The 16,935-nt window shown below is 39.7% G+C and overlaps 1 protein-coding gene across 2 annotated transcripts; it reads right to left on the minus strand.

Annotated features, from left to right (window-relative positions):
* Positions 1 to 75: 75 nt before the first annotated feature.
* LOC110473027 (receptor-interacting serine/threonine-protein kinase 2-like) lies at positions 76 to 14,976 on the minus strand. Of its 2 annotated transcripts, XM_077786337.1 has the most exons (14): positions 14,883 to 14,976; positions 13,712 to 13,869; positions 11,400 to 11,565; positions 10,924 to 11,077; positions 10,552 to 10,707; positions 10,263 to 10,411; positions 8,476 to 8,525; positions 7,227 to 7,388; positions 6,797 to 6,882; positions 5,291 to 5,359; positions 4,841 to 5,003; positions 3,823 to 3,975; positions 2,201 to 2,501; positions 76 to 1,863 (listed from the first exon to the last, which is right to left on the minus strand). In XM_077786337.1, exons 2-14 carry the CDS (start codon positions 13,791 to 13,793, stop codon positions 1,842 to 1,844), a joined length of 1,713 nt encoding a protein of 570 aa, XP_077642463.1. In that variant the 5' UTR covers positions 13,794 to 13,869; positions 14,883 to 14,976; the 3' UTR covers positions 76 to 1,841. The 2 variants fall into 2 exon arrangements, with proteins under 2 accessions (XP_077642463.1, XP_077642464.1); XM_077786338.1 differs by lacking the exon at positions 14,883 to 14,976 and having other exon boundaries at positions 11,400 to 11,561; positions 13,712 to 13,809.
* Between the last annotated feature and the right edge of the window lie 1,959 nt (positions 14,977 to 16,935).

Here is a 16,935-nt window from a genome sequence, read left to right on the forward strand (position 1 = left end):
ATTTAAAGTGAAAAAAATTCATCTGTGAAATAGATATTTAGCTCCTTTAATTAAAAAAAAACTATTGTCAACATATTCTGATAGACATTGCTTTTAATTATAACAATATTTTAATTCAAGGCAGTCTCAAAGGTCAATGGAGTTATGTTAAAAAAAAAAAAAGTTTATGGTTCCAGCAGAATTGTTGCTGGAAATTTTGATGTAACACATTTCTTATTTCTTAACTGTGCCTGGACAACACATCATTACTGCATTTGCAATCAGCCAAACAACTGAATTCAATGAGAACTTTGAAACTGCAGAGAGAACAAAAGCGACATAATGAAACAAATAACATGGTTTTGAAATACCTGTAGATGGTGTAACAAGTTCTCATGTTAATTTGATGCTATGAAGCTTGAAGAAACCTCACTGAGCCTTTAAAAATCCAGCACCTTATATCATTCTTTTCATTATGAAGAAAGTAATCCTATTATTTCTCTTTCAAATTATGCTGGTTTTTGCTGGGATAGAGTTAATTTTATTCATAGGAGCTTGTATGGGGCTGTATTTTGAATTTGTACTGAAAACAGTATTGACAATTCAAGGATGTTTTGTTATTGCTGGGCAGAGCTCACACAGAGCCAAGGCCTTTCTGCCCCTCACCACACCAAGGAGGAGGCTGGGGGTGCACAAGGAGCTGGGGGAGGACGAGCTGGGACAACTGACCACAGCTGGCCAAAGGGATACTCCAGACCATGTGGCAGCAAGCTCAGTTAAAGAAGGAGGAAGGGGAGGACAGGGGAGTGATGGCATATGTCTTCTTAAGTAACCATTAGTGAGATGGAGCCCAGCTTTCCTGAAGACGGCTGGACACCTGCCTATACTTGGCAAGTGGTGAATTAATTCCACATTTTCCTTTGCTTGTGTGCAGCTTTTGCTTTACCTGTTAAATTGTCTGGCTCTCAACCAACACGTTTTCTCACTTTACTGTTGTGGAGCATAGTTTTCTGCTGGGACAAATGTTCTTTTTAGCATCCACTGTGAGGCTTGAAGGACTCAAGGTAACAACAGATTTTACTGGAATGTGCTGGATCACATTTGTAGCTGCTGTTGCTGTTGATCTGTTGACAGACTCCCGTGCTTGCCATGGGACTTGTTTGACTTCTGTACGCAATTGTCTGGTCCTTGTTAGTGGCTGGGTTGTTTTCACTGCCTGTTGTACCACTTATCTTCCTCCACTGTGCCTGGGAACATTCTGATAACAGCAGTATTTCTGTGCTGCTGTACTGGACAGACTGGAACTCCATGTGAACTCAAGTCAAAGGGGTCCATGACCCTTCGGATGAGTTCAAGCAGCAGCAGGAATCTGTGACCGTGGGTGAGTCCAGGCCAGAGCAAGAAAACCTCCCAGTATTCCCAGGCTGTCTCCCATTAGAGTACAACCATGACAACAGTTCGGCAGAACCACCACTTCAAAATTATCAGCTTGGCACTTCTTCTGCCTGGTTTCATTTTACATTTGAGCTGCAGACTTGTTTAGAGGGATACAGGGATGTTTCTCCATTTAATGAGTACTCCAAGTCCCACATCTCCAAAGTACTGATGTATTTTCATATGACCATTTGTGAGGAAAATGAAGTAATTTATATGCATAATATAAAACTTCCAAGTCTTACTTAAGGCCTTACTGAAGAAATAGTTCTTGATTCTCTGAAGCCTTTCACTGTAACAGCTTGCTCAGATATGAGTGCAGTGAAAGGCAGTAAATTTTTTCTCCTCATCCAGTATTCTGTTGTTCACTATCCTTATTTGGAAGTATTTATAAATAGCCATTCTTCCATACTGTGACCTCCAAAAAGTCACGATTCATTTTCCTCCCTTCTAAAAAAATTAAAAAAAAAAAAAAAAATCAAGGAAATAAGGTGTCATCGCACTTGAGCCCTGTTTGCTCTGGCACATATTGCACTTTTCCCATCTCTGAGGTCCAAATCAGGATTTGTTATAGCAGTCTTGGCAAATTCTGTTGGCAGCAGTTGTCTTGACCTTTTAATCCAGTTAGCTTTTTTCACTACAGTACTCAAATAATGGGCTGTAGGAAGAATTACCTTTGGTCAATGGGTTGTGAGATGCCAACATGAATCTTTGCTATCACAAATTACTACAGTTCAGATGCATAAACAGACTGCAAAAAAAAAATCAGTAACAACAGCCTGTTTACCTTGGAAGGACAGTGTGGGCACGAGTGATTTGTCCCAGAGGACAGGATTTGCTCCCTGCCAGGGCAGTCACTACAGCCTGTGCTGCCCTCTCCCCGAGGCAGAGGCAGGTGTCCAGCAGCGCCCGAGCGCGGCCGGTCACCGTGGGGCGGGAGGTGATGCTCTCATAATCCACCCGCGACAGCGCCTGCCGCGAGCGCAGCACGTCCAGGATGTGGTTCAGGCGTCCCTCTGTCATGCAGTTCAGGATGCTCTGCCTCTGGCAAGCAAGGATTTGACAGCAGTTTCCTTTGCTGCAAGGACCTTGAGTGAAAAGGAAAACAAAATGAGATAAACCAAGCGATTTATTCATCCAGAAATTGTTAGCAAGTGATAGCATCAACACCAGAAATATAAACTCAGTAGAGGAAGGAAGGAAGGAGGAGGAGTTAGTTTGCATTTTGTGTTTGAAACTAGTCCAAAAGTATTTTCATCTCATGTTTGAAACTCACAAAGACCAGATTACAGCAAATAGGTGTTTCTAAACCTCTGAGTGCTCAGATTGTGTGAGAGGAGAAGATTTTCAGATCTTGCCCTATTCATCTAGCATCTGTATTTGACTTTATGCAAAGCATCTTGGCTGGACACAGATGAGAAAACTTTCTCCTACGAAGGAAGAACAGCTAACAGGTACTTCAGGGTAGCAGGAGAGTTTGAAACATGTAGCATGAAACTGGGAAAATGAATATAGGTCAAAGTCAAACTAATACCAAAAGTGATACTCTTGATAAAATGGTTGAGAGTTTTGGGCTCTGCCTCTCCATGAGGTGATTAGAATATCTAGTGCTGACATTACGGTTTTTAGTGTACAGTAAATAGCACACACCAAGAGAAAATTAATAACCAAAAGTCATGTTGCTTTGGAGAGCATGCTTCTGTCATTCTGATTTCTGAGTGTTGCCAGGAGAGTTCTGGGAGGAACTTTTCCTGCATGGTCTGGTCTGTTATTTATCTAGAAATGATGTCATCACTCAAGTAAATTGCCATGGAGAAGGACAGCCAGCTAGGTTGAGGATTGTTATAGGTCAGTTTGCAAAAAGTTAACATAAAAACCTCACAAAGCTTCACCCACAGTCAAAGAGTCTTCACAAATCAAAATCTGACCCTTTCTGCCTCTGTTCTGCATGTGAGGGGATGAAGAACAGGGAATGAAGATGTGAGGGGATGAAGGCTTCCCTGTCACCTGTTTCTGTAGTCAATAGCTACTTTTGCAGATGTAGGCAATGCACAGCTTATGATTGCAAAAGAATATTCCAGACCTAAACAACTAATGCATTTCATATTCAGTTTGTGCTATGTTTTTTGTATTTTGTTAGGGTCTTTTCAGAACTGTTCTCAGCCTCACCGTGGCCCTGAAAGAAAAGAAACCAATGTTCTCAGTGGTCAGTGCCTGAACTTCTGAGAACAGAGGAGCAGCTATACACAAATAGATATTTGTATCAAGTTACAATCAGTTATTACTCTGAATACCTGAAAATGTGCACAAAATTTAGAAATATCTGTTTCCTCCAAGTTTTAAACAATTGAATCACTAAGATCTGGCCAAGGTAAGTAGTGCCAGCTCAAAGTGGCAATGGTGCCTTACCTGTCACTGCTTGTCCAAGGTGCATTGGTTGTGGTCTGTGCTGAAGAGCCAGTGGTGGGGAGTTATGTTGACTGCTCTCTTTGCCTGCAGTTGAAACAGATGAAGGATTTGTGCAAAAGGAGCTTGATTTTATTCTCTCAGAGCCTGGGTGATCTAGAAGTTTAAGATGAGCAAAATTAGACCTTTGAATTGAACAACACTACACATATGTCAGCCACTACAGGACACAGGAATTGAAGACTGACTTGAGATTAATTTGGCTCCTGTTAATACCTCATTATTCCTAGGAAAACTTTGGCATATATTACTACACACATCTGGCTTTTCCAAGCTGTCTGTAGGAATTTGTTATTCAAGTTATGGAACATTTTATTCCGTCCATAAGTCTGATGGCTATTGATCAGAACTGAAGTGCTTGGAAATGCAGATGTTGCTACAGGTGAATTGATTTCTGATGTCTCAGTTTTTGTACCTGAGGGCACGAGAAATACAGGCTGTCTCTTTGTGACACAAATTTAAACACTTAGGACAAATCTACATTGGAAAGGTAAAGAAAGTTATCTATATAGGAACAGAGATTATCAGGAATTAATCATATGTTCCTGGCAACATTGCCTTTTTAAAATATATCTCCATTACTTAGCAGATTACAAAAAAAAAAAAAAAAAAAAAAAAAAAAAGCAGTTATTCCTTGTGGCATAAAGCATTGTGATTCCCAGAAGGGACTTGTTCTCTCAAAAGCAACAGGCAATATTTGATGTGTGAGAGAAAAGCAGCTCTACAATTACAGTTCAGTAAAAAAAAAAAAAAATTTTATCTAGACATTTAAGTGGAAAGCTTTGTGGTGTCTTTGGTTTCCTGCAGTGAACTCATGCTTCAGATGATGCCAGTAGAGAACACAGCTTTACTCTGAGAAGGGACAATTTTACATTCAAAAGTACACTTCTGTATGGAACAACTATTAATATTTGTCCTTTTCTTGTAACAGCTGGGGTTGAATATAATTCAAGACAGTGACCTTTGGTTGTTGCATTCTGTGGGGTAGTACTTGGCACACCCATCTCAATATTATCTCTTTCTGCTGTATTTGCACTGCTATCAAGTAGAACAGTGGACAAACTTGGCACTAGAAGAGGAATTTTCTTTCTGATTAAACGGTTGTCTTTTTGGGGACAGATGATCTGAAAGAGATCAAAACAGAGAAGAGTTATCTTCTTGGAAACTTTTGTTCCAAAACCTTTTTGAAACAGGAGAGGTTCAAAACAAGCCCTAAGAGGAGGAGGTTGGTTTTGCAAGAGCAACGTCGGAGTGAGCTGCTTGGAGCAAGATAAAGCAGTGGGGTTTGCCGGATGGAGTTATCCTGGCTAGGAACGTTTTGCACAAGTGTTTGCATTACAGAGTGTAAGGGCTGTCAGGAGGAATGAGCAGCTGATGAAGTACTCTGGAGACTCCAGTGCCACGAACTCACCTCTGAATTGCAGGTGCCTCTCTGCAGCGTGTAGGTCTCCGAGCCTTTGCATGCATTAAGCGCTCTCTCCTGGAAGAAGAAAGCCACAGGAATTGCAGTAAGTGTAGCTGTGGTTTGTGCCACTCCCAGCTGTCAGGAGCAACAATTTATAGTAATATAACATCTACTGGCAACATATATTATACTGTAAAGTACACTCAGTGAAGAGCACTGAGTGAAGGGGCACAGAATCTGACAAAATTCTACCCTGTTACTCTTTCCAGTGTTTTGCATTTGTTTTAAAACCGAGTGTTGAATCATGCAGGGGAAGGTGAAAATAAGCTTGTATTGAGAGAGCCTGGGCTAGCTAGAACACGTTTGCCTTTAAGTAGCCAAACACCATGGCCATCCTGTGTTCAGTGTGCCAAACTGTCTGCAGTAAGGATGTGTCAATATTTCTTCCAATTTGTACATCCACAGCGGATTTGTCAAACTTTTTTTTTAGATTTTATACTTCAACAGTTGTGAATCAATTTCCCAGAAACTTCAGTTTAAATTTCAGAGTAATTTTTGACTTATCAGTGTTTGAACAATAAAAAATGCTCGCTAATAAAATAAACCTTCACAATCTAACAAATTAAAAAATAAAACCTTGCTCAAGGGAGATTGAAGCATTGAATTATGGAATATTTAGCAGCACAATCTTAAATAAACTTCAACAGTAGTAAAAATTACTTTGACCAAATGCCACCTATTGAAACATTGATCAAGGCTGTTCTATGAGCACAGAATGTGATTGCAACATATAGAAATAGTCCCACATGCATCACCATACACAACACACTAATGAAACCAACAACACAGCATGGGTTGTGTAACTCCAGCTAGAATCAGAGTCTTTGTCCAAGGGCCAAAACCTGTGTCATTGTTTTCCCTCAGTGCCTACGTTACCAGCAAGGATGCAGCTCTGTTGTGGTGTCACATTTGTGCCAGAGCTCCCATGGCAGTGTAAGCAGTGTAAGCTCCATACCTGCTCCATTCCCTCCTGTGGTATTAGAGAGCCCCGGGACCCTGGGATGAGCAGTGTCTTGGCCTGAAAGCCTGGTAATTTAGAAACAGTGAAGGGTACAGAGCAGTGCTGCTAATGGTATTGCTACCACAGGTACTAACACTGCTCAGGTTTTGAACTAAATGGTTTCTACCCAGTAATACAAAAAAACTACTTGGTTCTAGTTCTAATCTGCAGTACTTGAGCTGATTTTTTTTCTCACTCACATAGGTTTGCCAGTCTGACTCCAGATGGGGACTAGAAAATAAAATAGCAGGTACCAATTGACTAATGTTCTAGAGAACCTCACAATATATATTCTGCAATTTCTGAATGAACCTGAAATGCCAAAGGGCACTCTCCAGCTCTCTGGCATGTCCAGTAAAACAATCAAGACAAAACCTTCACTCTTGGATCAGAAAGATTGCAATTGAATGAATCAAATAATGTTGTAGGAGAACAAGACATTTTGCACTGACCTTTGCATCCATCAAATTGTAGATTGCTGCAGAAATTACTTCCTTATTTATACTACTCAAAACTCCATTTAGAAGATGTACACATTCTGCAGGGTAATAAAGCATTTTTAGTACCACATTGAGTATGAAAGCATGTATACATTTAGGCATCATCATTGCCACTAACTTTACTATTATATTAAGAAAAAAAGAAGAAATAGAGGAAATAAGTTTACTACAACTTCCACCTCATACTTTACTTTATAGTAAACCAAATTTTGGAGACAAATAAGTCAATTTCTGGTAGGAAGCTTCATTTGGAGGAAATATCAAAGGTAGTCCAGTGAAATAAAGACTATTTCCACTTCAGTTGTTCAGAGTGCTAAAGCAATGTTCCTATAAAGACTGTCTCCATTACAGATCTTGCACGGAAAGAAATCCGGAATGTTACCTGCAGTATGTGGCCTATAATCTGGTTCTTGATGCCAGCACAGAGCAATGAGGTTCAACAGTCTATTCCTCTCAGGCAAATTGCTTGGTATGAACTTTTCTGAAATGCCTGGCCGCAAACTGCTGCAGATTCCTCTCAAAACATCAAGCAGGGTTGTTTGACCTACAATTTAAAAGAAAATATCACTGCCAAAAAGTATTAGAGACCTCTTAAAATGACATCAAATGTAAGTCATATTGTGTATTTTAAAACAAAGACTGCTTTTTTAAAAGGAAAAAGATATTAATACTCTTTTAAGTAGATATGCTAGCCTTTAACAGTAGCTATAGCTGCTTATTGCAACATGACCTTTCAGGATAAAGAACTCTGTCCAAAACTGAGTCACAAATGGTTATGTAAACTTGTACTGTAAACTACATGCACAGATCCCTCAGGAATACATGCTATTATTTTAAGCAGTGTTTTATATAAAACTTTACACTTGTATTAGGAAAACAGAACAAAAGAATTGTAAAAAAAAGAAATCTACTTTGAGCAGCCTCAAGATGGCAGCCATAAGCTGTATGGGCATTTAGATATTATTCCATACAGTATTTTTTGAAGGCCCTCAGCCTGTAAAATACAGGAGTCCTTCAATAAGTTTTGCCATGCAGAATGAAGCCCATAGCAAAGAAGCCCTTACTGATCTCCACTTCCATGAAACAGGGATTGCTCCTAAACAGTGACAATTATTATGCAATGCTTTGCAAACTAAGTTCTCTAAAACTGCTCACACTTTCATCTAAGAAAGCAAGATTCCCTGATTCCTTGATATAATTCATCATGAACTGACATTTCTGGATTGGTATTTGAAACTCACAGCAACTGTAAATATGAGTATTCTGCTCATTCAGTTAGATACTTGTCACTGATTTTAAAATTCCAGCTGACAAATATGAAATGATATTCCTTCTCACTGATGGTCCATGGAAAACCCAACTAAGTGGCAGTGCTTCAGCAAGCACAGATTGATGATACCAGTGGGGAAAGAAGCTCTGCCTTTTCCCTTTAGAAAGAGCAGCTTCTTTGGAAACATTTAGGATTTGGTGAGGAATTGTATTTACATCCTCTAATGTGAAGCTTTGTGCTGTAACAGCAAGAGAAGGCAAAGGGACATCTGGAAAGACTGTTTATATCATAATTTCACTATAAAAAGGGAATTTGTGGACAAGATATGGACAGCACAAAGTCTGACATCTAAAATAAATACCTTCAAAAGGTTTCCGTCTGCTGAGGCTCTCCCAACACAGGATTCCAAAACTGAAAAAAAACCAAAAAACAAGAAAACAGTGAAAGAACATCATTAGTTTGCAATCTGTATCTATGTTCTCAATTTCAAATGCAAGTTTTTTGGTTTAAGAGAAAGAAATTTTTCACTATGAAGTCTACCCAAGTCTTTTCTAATTCGATGAGACCTTTTTTCAGTTTTCAGTTGAGTTGCTCTTATAAAATCATCAAGTTCTGTTCTCCTTTCTCTATCATTACTGGTTTGTTTTCAGCTAATTTCTGTATCAACTGGAATTTTCAGCAGGTACCAACAAGCACATCAGTTAATGTACAGAAACTTGGTTCTGACGTACTATGTTTCTATTTTCTTCAGCAAATTTTGATGGGACTCCAAATACCTTTTTCCTTTTCCAGCATGCTAGGAGTAATTGCAGTGGGATCATATATCTATATATATATAACCCACAACTCAGATGCTATAAAATACAGTGCTATAAAAAAGATCAATAATCAGGGGCAGAAAAGAAGAGGCTGCTGGATGAGAATAAACAGTCTACAGATAAGAAGCAAAGCAATCAAAAGGGGAAGAGGCAGTTATAGGATAAACATATCTGCTTTTTTATATATCTTGCTGTAGTGATTACAGCTTACAGTGGTTAAAAGAGCCTCCTCTTCTGCCTTACTTTCACATGAGAATCTGGAAAGTATTAATGTAATGTGGACATACATGTAACTTAAATGTACTTGTATTTCATGTATGACAACAAATTTTTGCTTTGTTTCATCACTGTTTAGATGTATCTCATGCAACTCAGTCACATCCCAGTATATTACTATATAATGTATTATATAATAAATGTATACATTAAATCATATATATGAATACAATTTTCAAAAATTATTTATGCTATCTGAAAGCAAGGCTTCACTCTTCCTGTGCAAAACTTGCATTTGTGAACAACATGAGGCTAGTCATTTATAGGTCTCCTCAAGTGTATGCATTATTTGACTCATCTTAGAGACTGCCTCTATGACAATAAAGCAGGATTTTAAATTTATAGGTTTCACACAAGCTCAGAAATCAGAAGAGTGGTCTCCTTAGAAGTTATCTAAAATATTAGCCCACAGCTCTGAGTGCTGGCCATGACAGTGTATGTCCATCCAGACCAGTGGCACCTTGAGGTCCTCTCATTTATTGAGGCAGCCACAGTACATGTCACAAACCCAAAAGGGACATGTGGCAGTGAGTAATCTCCCTCCTTGCTAAAAATCACTTTGTTAAAAAGCACAAATGCTTCAGTATTACAGCAACCTATCCCAGCAGTGATTCCACAGGATCTTAATGGAACACTATTGAGGGAAAAGTCTTATTTTTACCTGGCCTGATCTAGGCATAAACAATTTTTTCTGAAACTAAAGCTGACAACAGCTCACACTTATAAACTATGTGAAGCAGTTATGAGGCTTCTAAATATAGCTGAAAGTTTTGGCAGCTGTTACACTTTTAAAACATTTAGGTCCATTATATAAACATTTTTATGACTTACTTTGAGAACAGTTCTTAATCCTGGTATCTGCTTCACCAAATATGGGAATTTACAATCTAATTCACTACTGCTGTAGTTGGCCTCATGCCATACTATCCTACTGCATTATGTATGTCTGGCATTTTTACTGTAATGTTTTTGAAGATAAGTGTTATAAGCATTTTGGTGCATTGTAGAGTGCAGCATGGACCAGGTATGACATGCCCTTAGAAACTCCATTCACCTGTAAATATCACCTTTCTGGGAAGGGAGGCCTCCTTCAAGTATTTCAGGGGGAAGATACACTAAATCCTGGCAGTTTCTATGCTGGCAATTCTGCAGGTCTGACCTCAGCTGCTGTTTCTTCCAGTTGGTCAGGCCATAATCTGATATCTACGGAAATGCAAGCAAAAGTAATTTTAGTAACAATAAAACAAGTCTTGGTATGAAATGTTGTCTATTAAGCTCAATATATGCAAGAATAGGACAATCACTGGATTCCATGTTAATGAACTAAAAGTAGCAGCTCCTACCTTGGCTCTGTACTGCACATCCAAAAGCACGTTGGAAGGTTTCAGGCTGCAGTGGCAGAGAGCAGCTTCAAGGCTGTGAAGATGATGCAGCCCTTCAGCCACATCCGACAGGATCCTTATGAGTAAGGGAAAGGGAAGCTCTGGGTACAGCTGATGCTGAGTAACACAAAATACAGGTTTTGGTACTGTGAAGTTGTTGCTATTCCCATTTTCATTTGACAACAAACAACCACAATACAGAAGCACAATGCAGAAGCTGAAGAACAGATTGGAAACTGTTATGGAACAGATAGGGACTACTGTCCATAATTTACATTGTTCTTTGATCTTGTAATTAATTTTATCATCTCAAAGATGACATTGTTTATCTACCTCATGGATGAGGGAGTGGAGGGATCCATTGTTCATCCATTCAGTCACTATCCCCACAAGTCCATGACACTGGTAAATCCCAAGGAAAGGCAGGAGATGTTCAGACTCATAGCATCTGACACTTGCTATGTCCTGAAGTAGCAACTTCCACTCCCTGAAAAAAAAAGAAGTCAAAGGCAGGTTAGATTAAAGGGAACTTCAGCAGGAGATGAGAGTGTAGGATGTGGAAATGAGAGAGAACCCTATGATTGAGCACAAGCTAGTATTATTTTAATAATAAATCCAAATTATTGAGCTTGTTTGTCAGTAAAATTGCCTCCAGGCTGCCTCTTGGCTGGTCAGAATTTCTCCCTTTCAGGAATGGAGATGTGCTGAGGGATCAGGTGCTCCTGGAGATGCCAGGATTTGTTCTGGTGCCAGCACTGCAGGTCTGTGCTGCCCACCTGTGTGATGGGTTGGGCAGGTAAGACCCATACCTGTCTGTAGTGTCCTGGCTGGTCAGCAGCTTCACAGAGATGGGAGTGTTCCAGGAAATATGAAAGGCTTTGAGTGCAAAGCCTGAGCCTGTCCTGGTCAAGGTAAAGCTTTCCAAATCTTCCTGGCCTACCACAGGTAATGGATTGGCCATTTCTTGATGGCTGGCTTGGGGAAAAAATGTGGCAGAAAAGAAAAAAATTTAAGAGGTCTTTTTGTCACAATTACCAAAGCACAGTGAAGTTGTACCACCCCTTACTTCCAAAATAACTAATCCAACAGCCTTCCTTTCACCACTCTGTGTCAGACTTTCCTTCCAAAAGAAGAAAAATGCACTGATTGCAAAGGAGTGTCTGGACCATAATTTGCCATCTGAAGCTGCAAGGTGCTAATTAATTGCTCATCATTATTTCTATCTGATGCCTTTAAAATAGTAGACCAGTATTTATAATATGAAAAGTGATATTAACATGATATAAATTATGTAGACAACAAACTAGCATCTTACAGTTGCATATCAGGCAAATAATTTCTCCACTTTTCATAAAAAAGGCAATTATTCAATAACTGATGACAGCACATTCTGCATCATTCTTGCATATCATCTTTAATACATCATAAGTAAATACAAAAGCAAAAGAAAAAGGAACATTTCCTGCTGTTGTGACCTGTCAGAATTCTGAGTTATGTCTTTGTAGCTGCCAGTAATTTGGGCAGTGCAGTGTCTGTGCCAGACCTCTCTGGGGCCAGCTGCACTTCTCAGCCCCTTTGCATGGCAACACACACATGGATTGGAGACAACTTCTGCAAAGCATCACTGCATGAGTAACACTTCTAATTCCATCTCTGAAGCTCCATTGGACTGGAGAGAGCCAAAAAGTGAGGAGGAAAACATGCAATCTAAGATAACAGATGGCATTGACCAGCTGGCACTGGTACGGATTACTGCAGACAGTGAGTCCCACCTCCTCAGCTGGAATATTCCCTCTTGGGTCCAGCAGACCAGGGCTGGAAAAGGAACCAACGAGGGGAATGAAGTAACTGTGAAGGACTGTTGAGTGAGAATTGTGTCCTTTGAGGTGTGCTCTACAAAAAGAACTCCTTGCATGCAGAAGGCCTCAAAGCCCAGATAACTTTTTCCCCACAAGCAAAATTGACAAAAGCCTGAAGATAAATTTGCTTGTGATATTGCTTCTAGTTAATGAACATTTTATTGTTGGTTAATTTCAGTCTTGTCCTGCAGGCACATTCACAATATAAGCTCAGTTTTGCCTCTAACAACAATCAAAATGCAAAAAGCAGCAGCTGATTTACCAGTTGAGCTTTAACTATATATGATTCTGGTAGGAAAGCACAGTTGAACTTTTTGCTTTTTTGTTAGATTATTGTAGTTTGAAAGCAATAACTGCCTTGGGTGCTTCTCTGAAGTTTCCTTAAGAGAGGAGGCTAAAAATTTCATAAAATTTGAAATGGTTCCTCTGAAGGAAGGTAATTTTCTAAATGAGTGATTTATTCCTTAAAGTTGCAAAGACAGACCTCACAAATGTACTAATCCTGAATTCAAAGGAGGTAATCAAAATGCTGGCAGAAGCAAAATTATGTCTCATTTTTATTCTATACAGCAATAATTAATAATTTAAATATGCAAAAAAAAATTACTCAACTCCAACCATAGTGCAAGGAAGACCAAATAATGGTTTTACCACCTAAACCACCTTGAAGTATTTATTTTTATGTAAAATTGAATCAAGTAATAATATAAGCATTTTTTAACTCTTGCTAACTGACTACTTAGACAAAAATTAAAGCTATCATCAGCTCCTATTTTGGATTTGCAAAATCTAATAAAACTGGAGATTTTAAAAATCAAAACAGAAAGTACTTCAATCTTTATTGTTACAAATCATGTCATGACATGCTAAGCACCATTCTCACTGTGTCTGAGTTTCTACATCTTCGTATTGCAAGGTACCGAGACTTTTTTTTTCAATTCTGCTCTTTTAAATACTTTTTCTCCCATATCTATTAAAAATTTTATTATCAACCCTCAAAATCAATATTCCAGAGGTGACCTATGCAAGGAAACGGTTTACATTATTTTTTTTAGTACGACACTAAAAGTCTCGGATAACTTTGCCATCCTTGCCCAGCTGTGCAGGCAGAGGCACGAAGAAGACTGCTACAAAGCCATTTATTTCAAGTTTCTAATTATAAGGTAATTTTAAAAAATTAATTCATGGCAAAGACATTTCCTAACTATGAAAGAAAATGCAGATGTCTCAGGGAAAGAAACTGGAAATAAAAATCAACTTACCTCTGGAAACAGAAACATGAACCGATGGAGTGATGGAGCGAAACTGCCGCGGTCCCAAGCGTGTGTCGGCTCTGAGCCGCATTCAGACGCGGCTCCAGATTTCCTGCCGGTGAGTCAGCCGGGCTGCTGAGCTCTTCTTTATTGGCCGCCTGCAAACACTTAACATTTCCTGGTCACATACACAAACTGTAACTCTTTAGTGGCTGCAGATAACAGCGATTACAGAAACAGAGGTTGGACAGCTACTTCTTCCACATCAAGGAATACCAAGAGGGAAAAGTGTACAACAATGTAAAATACCATTATTGGATACAGCCCAGGTACAGAATTATGTGGAGCTGTGCTCAAACTGCACATCTGATGCTGATCTCTGCAGTGGGTCAAGCTGGCAGCACAAGTTAAAAACCCTGTAAACTTTTTAAGCCAAGTTGATCTTAAAGCAGGAAATAAATGCTGGGTTTCTGGTAGGAGGGTGGGCAGGCACAGGGTGATATGGTGTTACAGAGAAGTCAGGTTCAATGAGCTGTCAGACAGCCCTCCCAAAGAGGATGTAGGGGTTAGGGTGAAAGTCAAGCTGGTCATGAGCCAGGAGTGTGCTCTTATTACAAAAGGAGAAAATTACATGCTGGGCTGCATTAGAAATGCAGTCAGGAAAGTGAGATAGGTCACGGTGCCTCAGTGCCCAGAAATGGTGAGGCTGCTGCTGAAATACTGGAGTCAGCTTTAGGGCCCTCAGTTCAAAGAAAATGTTGACAAACTGGAGAGGACACAATACACAGATGGGCCCTGGGGCACAACCCTTACAAGAGAGGCTGAGAGGGCCAGCCTTGCCTGCAGGCGCAGCAGGCTGGGGGGGGGGGGATCAGTTAGAATCCTACAGCTATTTGAAAGTCACTTATGAGGGCAGAGACAAAATCTTCTCCATAGTGGCAGATAACCACCATTGGCATAGGCAGGTGTCTCAACTTCAGAGGTTGAAGCCAGATGGTAGAAAAAAAAATCACCAGGTGAGTAATGCATTTCTTTATGAGCCACTCAGGTTTCAGAGGTTCCATTCTTTAAAGGTCCTTTAACTTAGCTAAACAAAGCCATGGCTGAGCTGACCCAGCACTGCCAGCAGTCCTGCCTTTAGCAGGAGGCTGGGCTAGAAAATGACAAAAGCTCTGCATACCTTTAATTGTGTGAAAACCTCACAATTGTGCTCCTGCTAGGCCTATAGCATACACATTCCCACTGAAGGTTGATGGTTCTGCTGGATGCAAGGTGGAAACTTGGAGAGAGAGCAGTTGTTTCAGTTGACCAAAATTCATGCACAATTCTCTATTTATAGAGTCTGACTTAAAACCAGCGTCGGCCAATGAGATTCTGTCCACAGACTTCTGTTGGTTTTGGATCAAACCCTAATCCCTCCCTGGGAGAGGGCAGGGGAGTGAGGCTGTTGGCTCATCCTCCTGTGATCACAGGAAAGTCCCTTATGGCACAAAATCATGTGGCCAGGGCTGTGTGGCCTGAGAGGAAGCAACTGCGAGTGGGAATTCAGGGTCCTGCTGACAGAGTAACTCTGCCCAGCACACCCCTCCTAAAGGGAAATTTGCTATGAGGGAGCAGAAGCAGCAGAGGAGAGGAAAGTGGCCTGTGGCAATCCTAGAGAAGGCTGGAAGCACGTCAGGTTGTGTTACTGGCCCCACAGGATCTGCCTTCCCTTGGCTTTGATTAATCAACACCGCATTAATTTTTGTCCATGTTCTATACTTCTGTGGAAAGTACATTAGAAATGTTTTTATAAGGTGTTGGCCTGTCTGGCTCAGACTGTGCTGCAAGAGAATCACAAACTCTTCAAAATCCATACAGCTAATTAAAGAAAGTTCTTCAGTGGAACTTTGTAGATAAATTTGAAGAACTCCATTTTACATAAAGTCTTTGACATTTCAAGTAGTTTTAGGTACTTCTGTATTTTTAGAATATCATGTGATAGGGAAACAGAGTACTGGAACAATACCACATTTGTTTACTCCTTTTGACTATTGTTTTCAGCTTAAAAAAAACACAGTATAAAACCAGAAAGCTTAATTTTAATCCACATGTGAAGAAAGCAGAAATTTACAGGCCAATTTGCAGTGCAGGTCTCATCTAATTAAACATCATTATCAACTAAACACGCTAATAAAAAAAATCAGTATTTTACCTAAAATTAATTTATCCAGAGAAATTTAAAGCTTCTCACATAACATGAAAGCTTAAAACAATGGGCAAGGACATCATTTGTAGGCTCCCACAAGGCAGACATGTCTTGTGCAGAAATAAGTTAAGAAAACAAAAGTTTAGTTTAACTAAACTAAACAATTGTTGTGTTTGTTTGGATGTTGTTGATGTAAAATACTTGGAATAGGACCTTGCAGCAGAGAATAATGGGTAAGACAGACATTGAATCATTCTCATCTCCCATGCATTGCACTCATTCATACAGGCAGCCCAATACAGAGGGTAGGGAAGGAGGGACACTCCTGCCAAAACCAGCAGCTGCTGATGCCCAGGGGCTGAGTGATGCTCTCAAGGACAGGGAGAGATGAGTTTCACTGCAAATACCACCGAGTGCACTTCCAGCCATATGGAAGGGGAAACAGCAGTGAACAGAGAGGTAATCTGAAGAGCAGCACTTAAAATTATCATTATGTGAGTGCTTGCAGGATTCTTTTTAGCGAGTGAATCGAGCCATCCATCACAGAGGGTTTGGCAGAGATTATCTGACCATAACTGCAGGAAGAATTCTGAGACAGCAGGTTACTTCTTACATGTACATTCATGCTAAATGGCAGCACAAGTCTTTTAGCAGAGTCATGGACCTAAAAAAACCCAGAGACCAGTTTTTATTCTGTTCAGAAGACAAACAAAACTGACCCTCAGGTTGTCAAAGAATGAGCAGTTAAAAACCATCATATTTATTTATTTACCTTTCAAAGTATCCAAATAAGGTCTTTTAAAGCCCAACCACAACAATACAAGAAGAACTAGAATTGCTTTCTTAATGCAAACTTATTTTTGTGACTCACTCACAAGCTAAGACAGTTCATAGGGAATATAAAGGTGTTCTTAACAACACCTTAGCATCCTGAAAGCAGGAATAATAATGAGAGCTAAAGAATAACAGTTTAAGACAAAAGTGATTTATAAGTCTTCTCCTCATAAAAGTCACAAAGAGTGGACCCAGTTACAGTCAAATTTAG

This window comes from Lonchura striata, chromosome 13 (assembly GCF_046129695.1).
Source record: "Lonchura striata isolate bLonStr1 chromosome 13, bLonStr1.mat, whole genome shotgun sequence".
In the NCBI taxonomy this organism is placed as follows: Eukaryota; Metazoa; Chordata; class Aves; order Passeriformes; family Estrildidae; genus Lonchura; species Lonchura striata.

Bases quoted from the DNA above. Each gene is read 5' to 3' on its own strand.
- LOC110473027 (XM_077786337.1), bottom strand. From the start codon at position 13,793: ATGCGGCTCAGAGCCGACACACGCTTGGGACCGCGGCAGTTTCGCTCC. The intron at 11,566-13,711 runs GTAAGTTGATTT...TTTTTCCCCAAG, and splicing joins TCATGTTTCTGTTTCCAGAG to CCAGCCATCAAGAAATGGCC. The intron at 7,389-8,475 runs GTATTTATTTTA...TTTAAATTGTAG, and splicing joins CAGACGGAAACCTTTTGAAG to GTCAAACAACCCTGCTTGAT.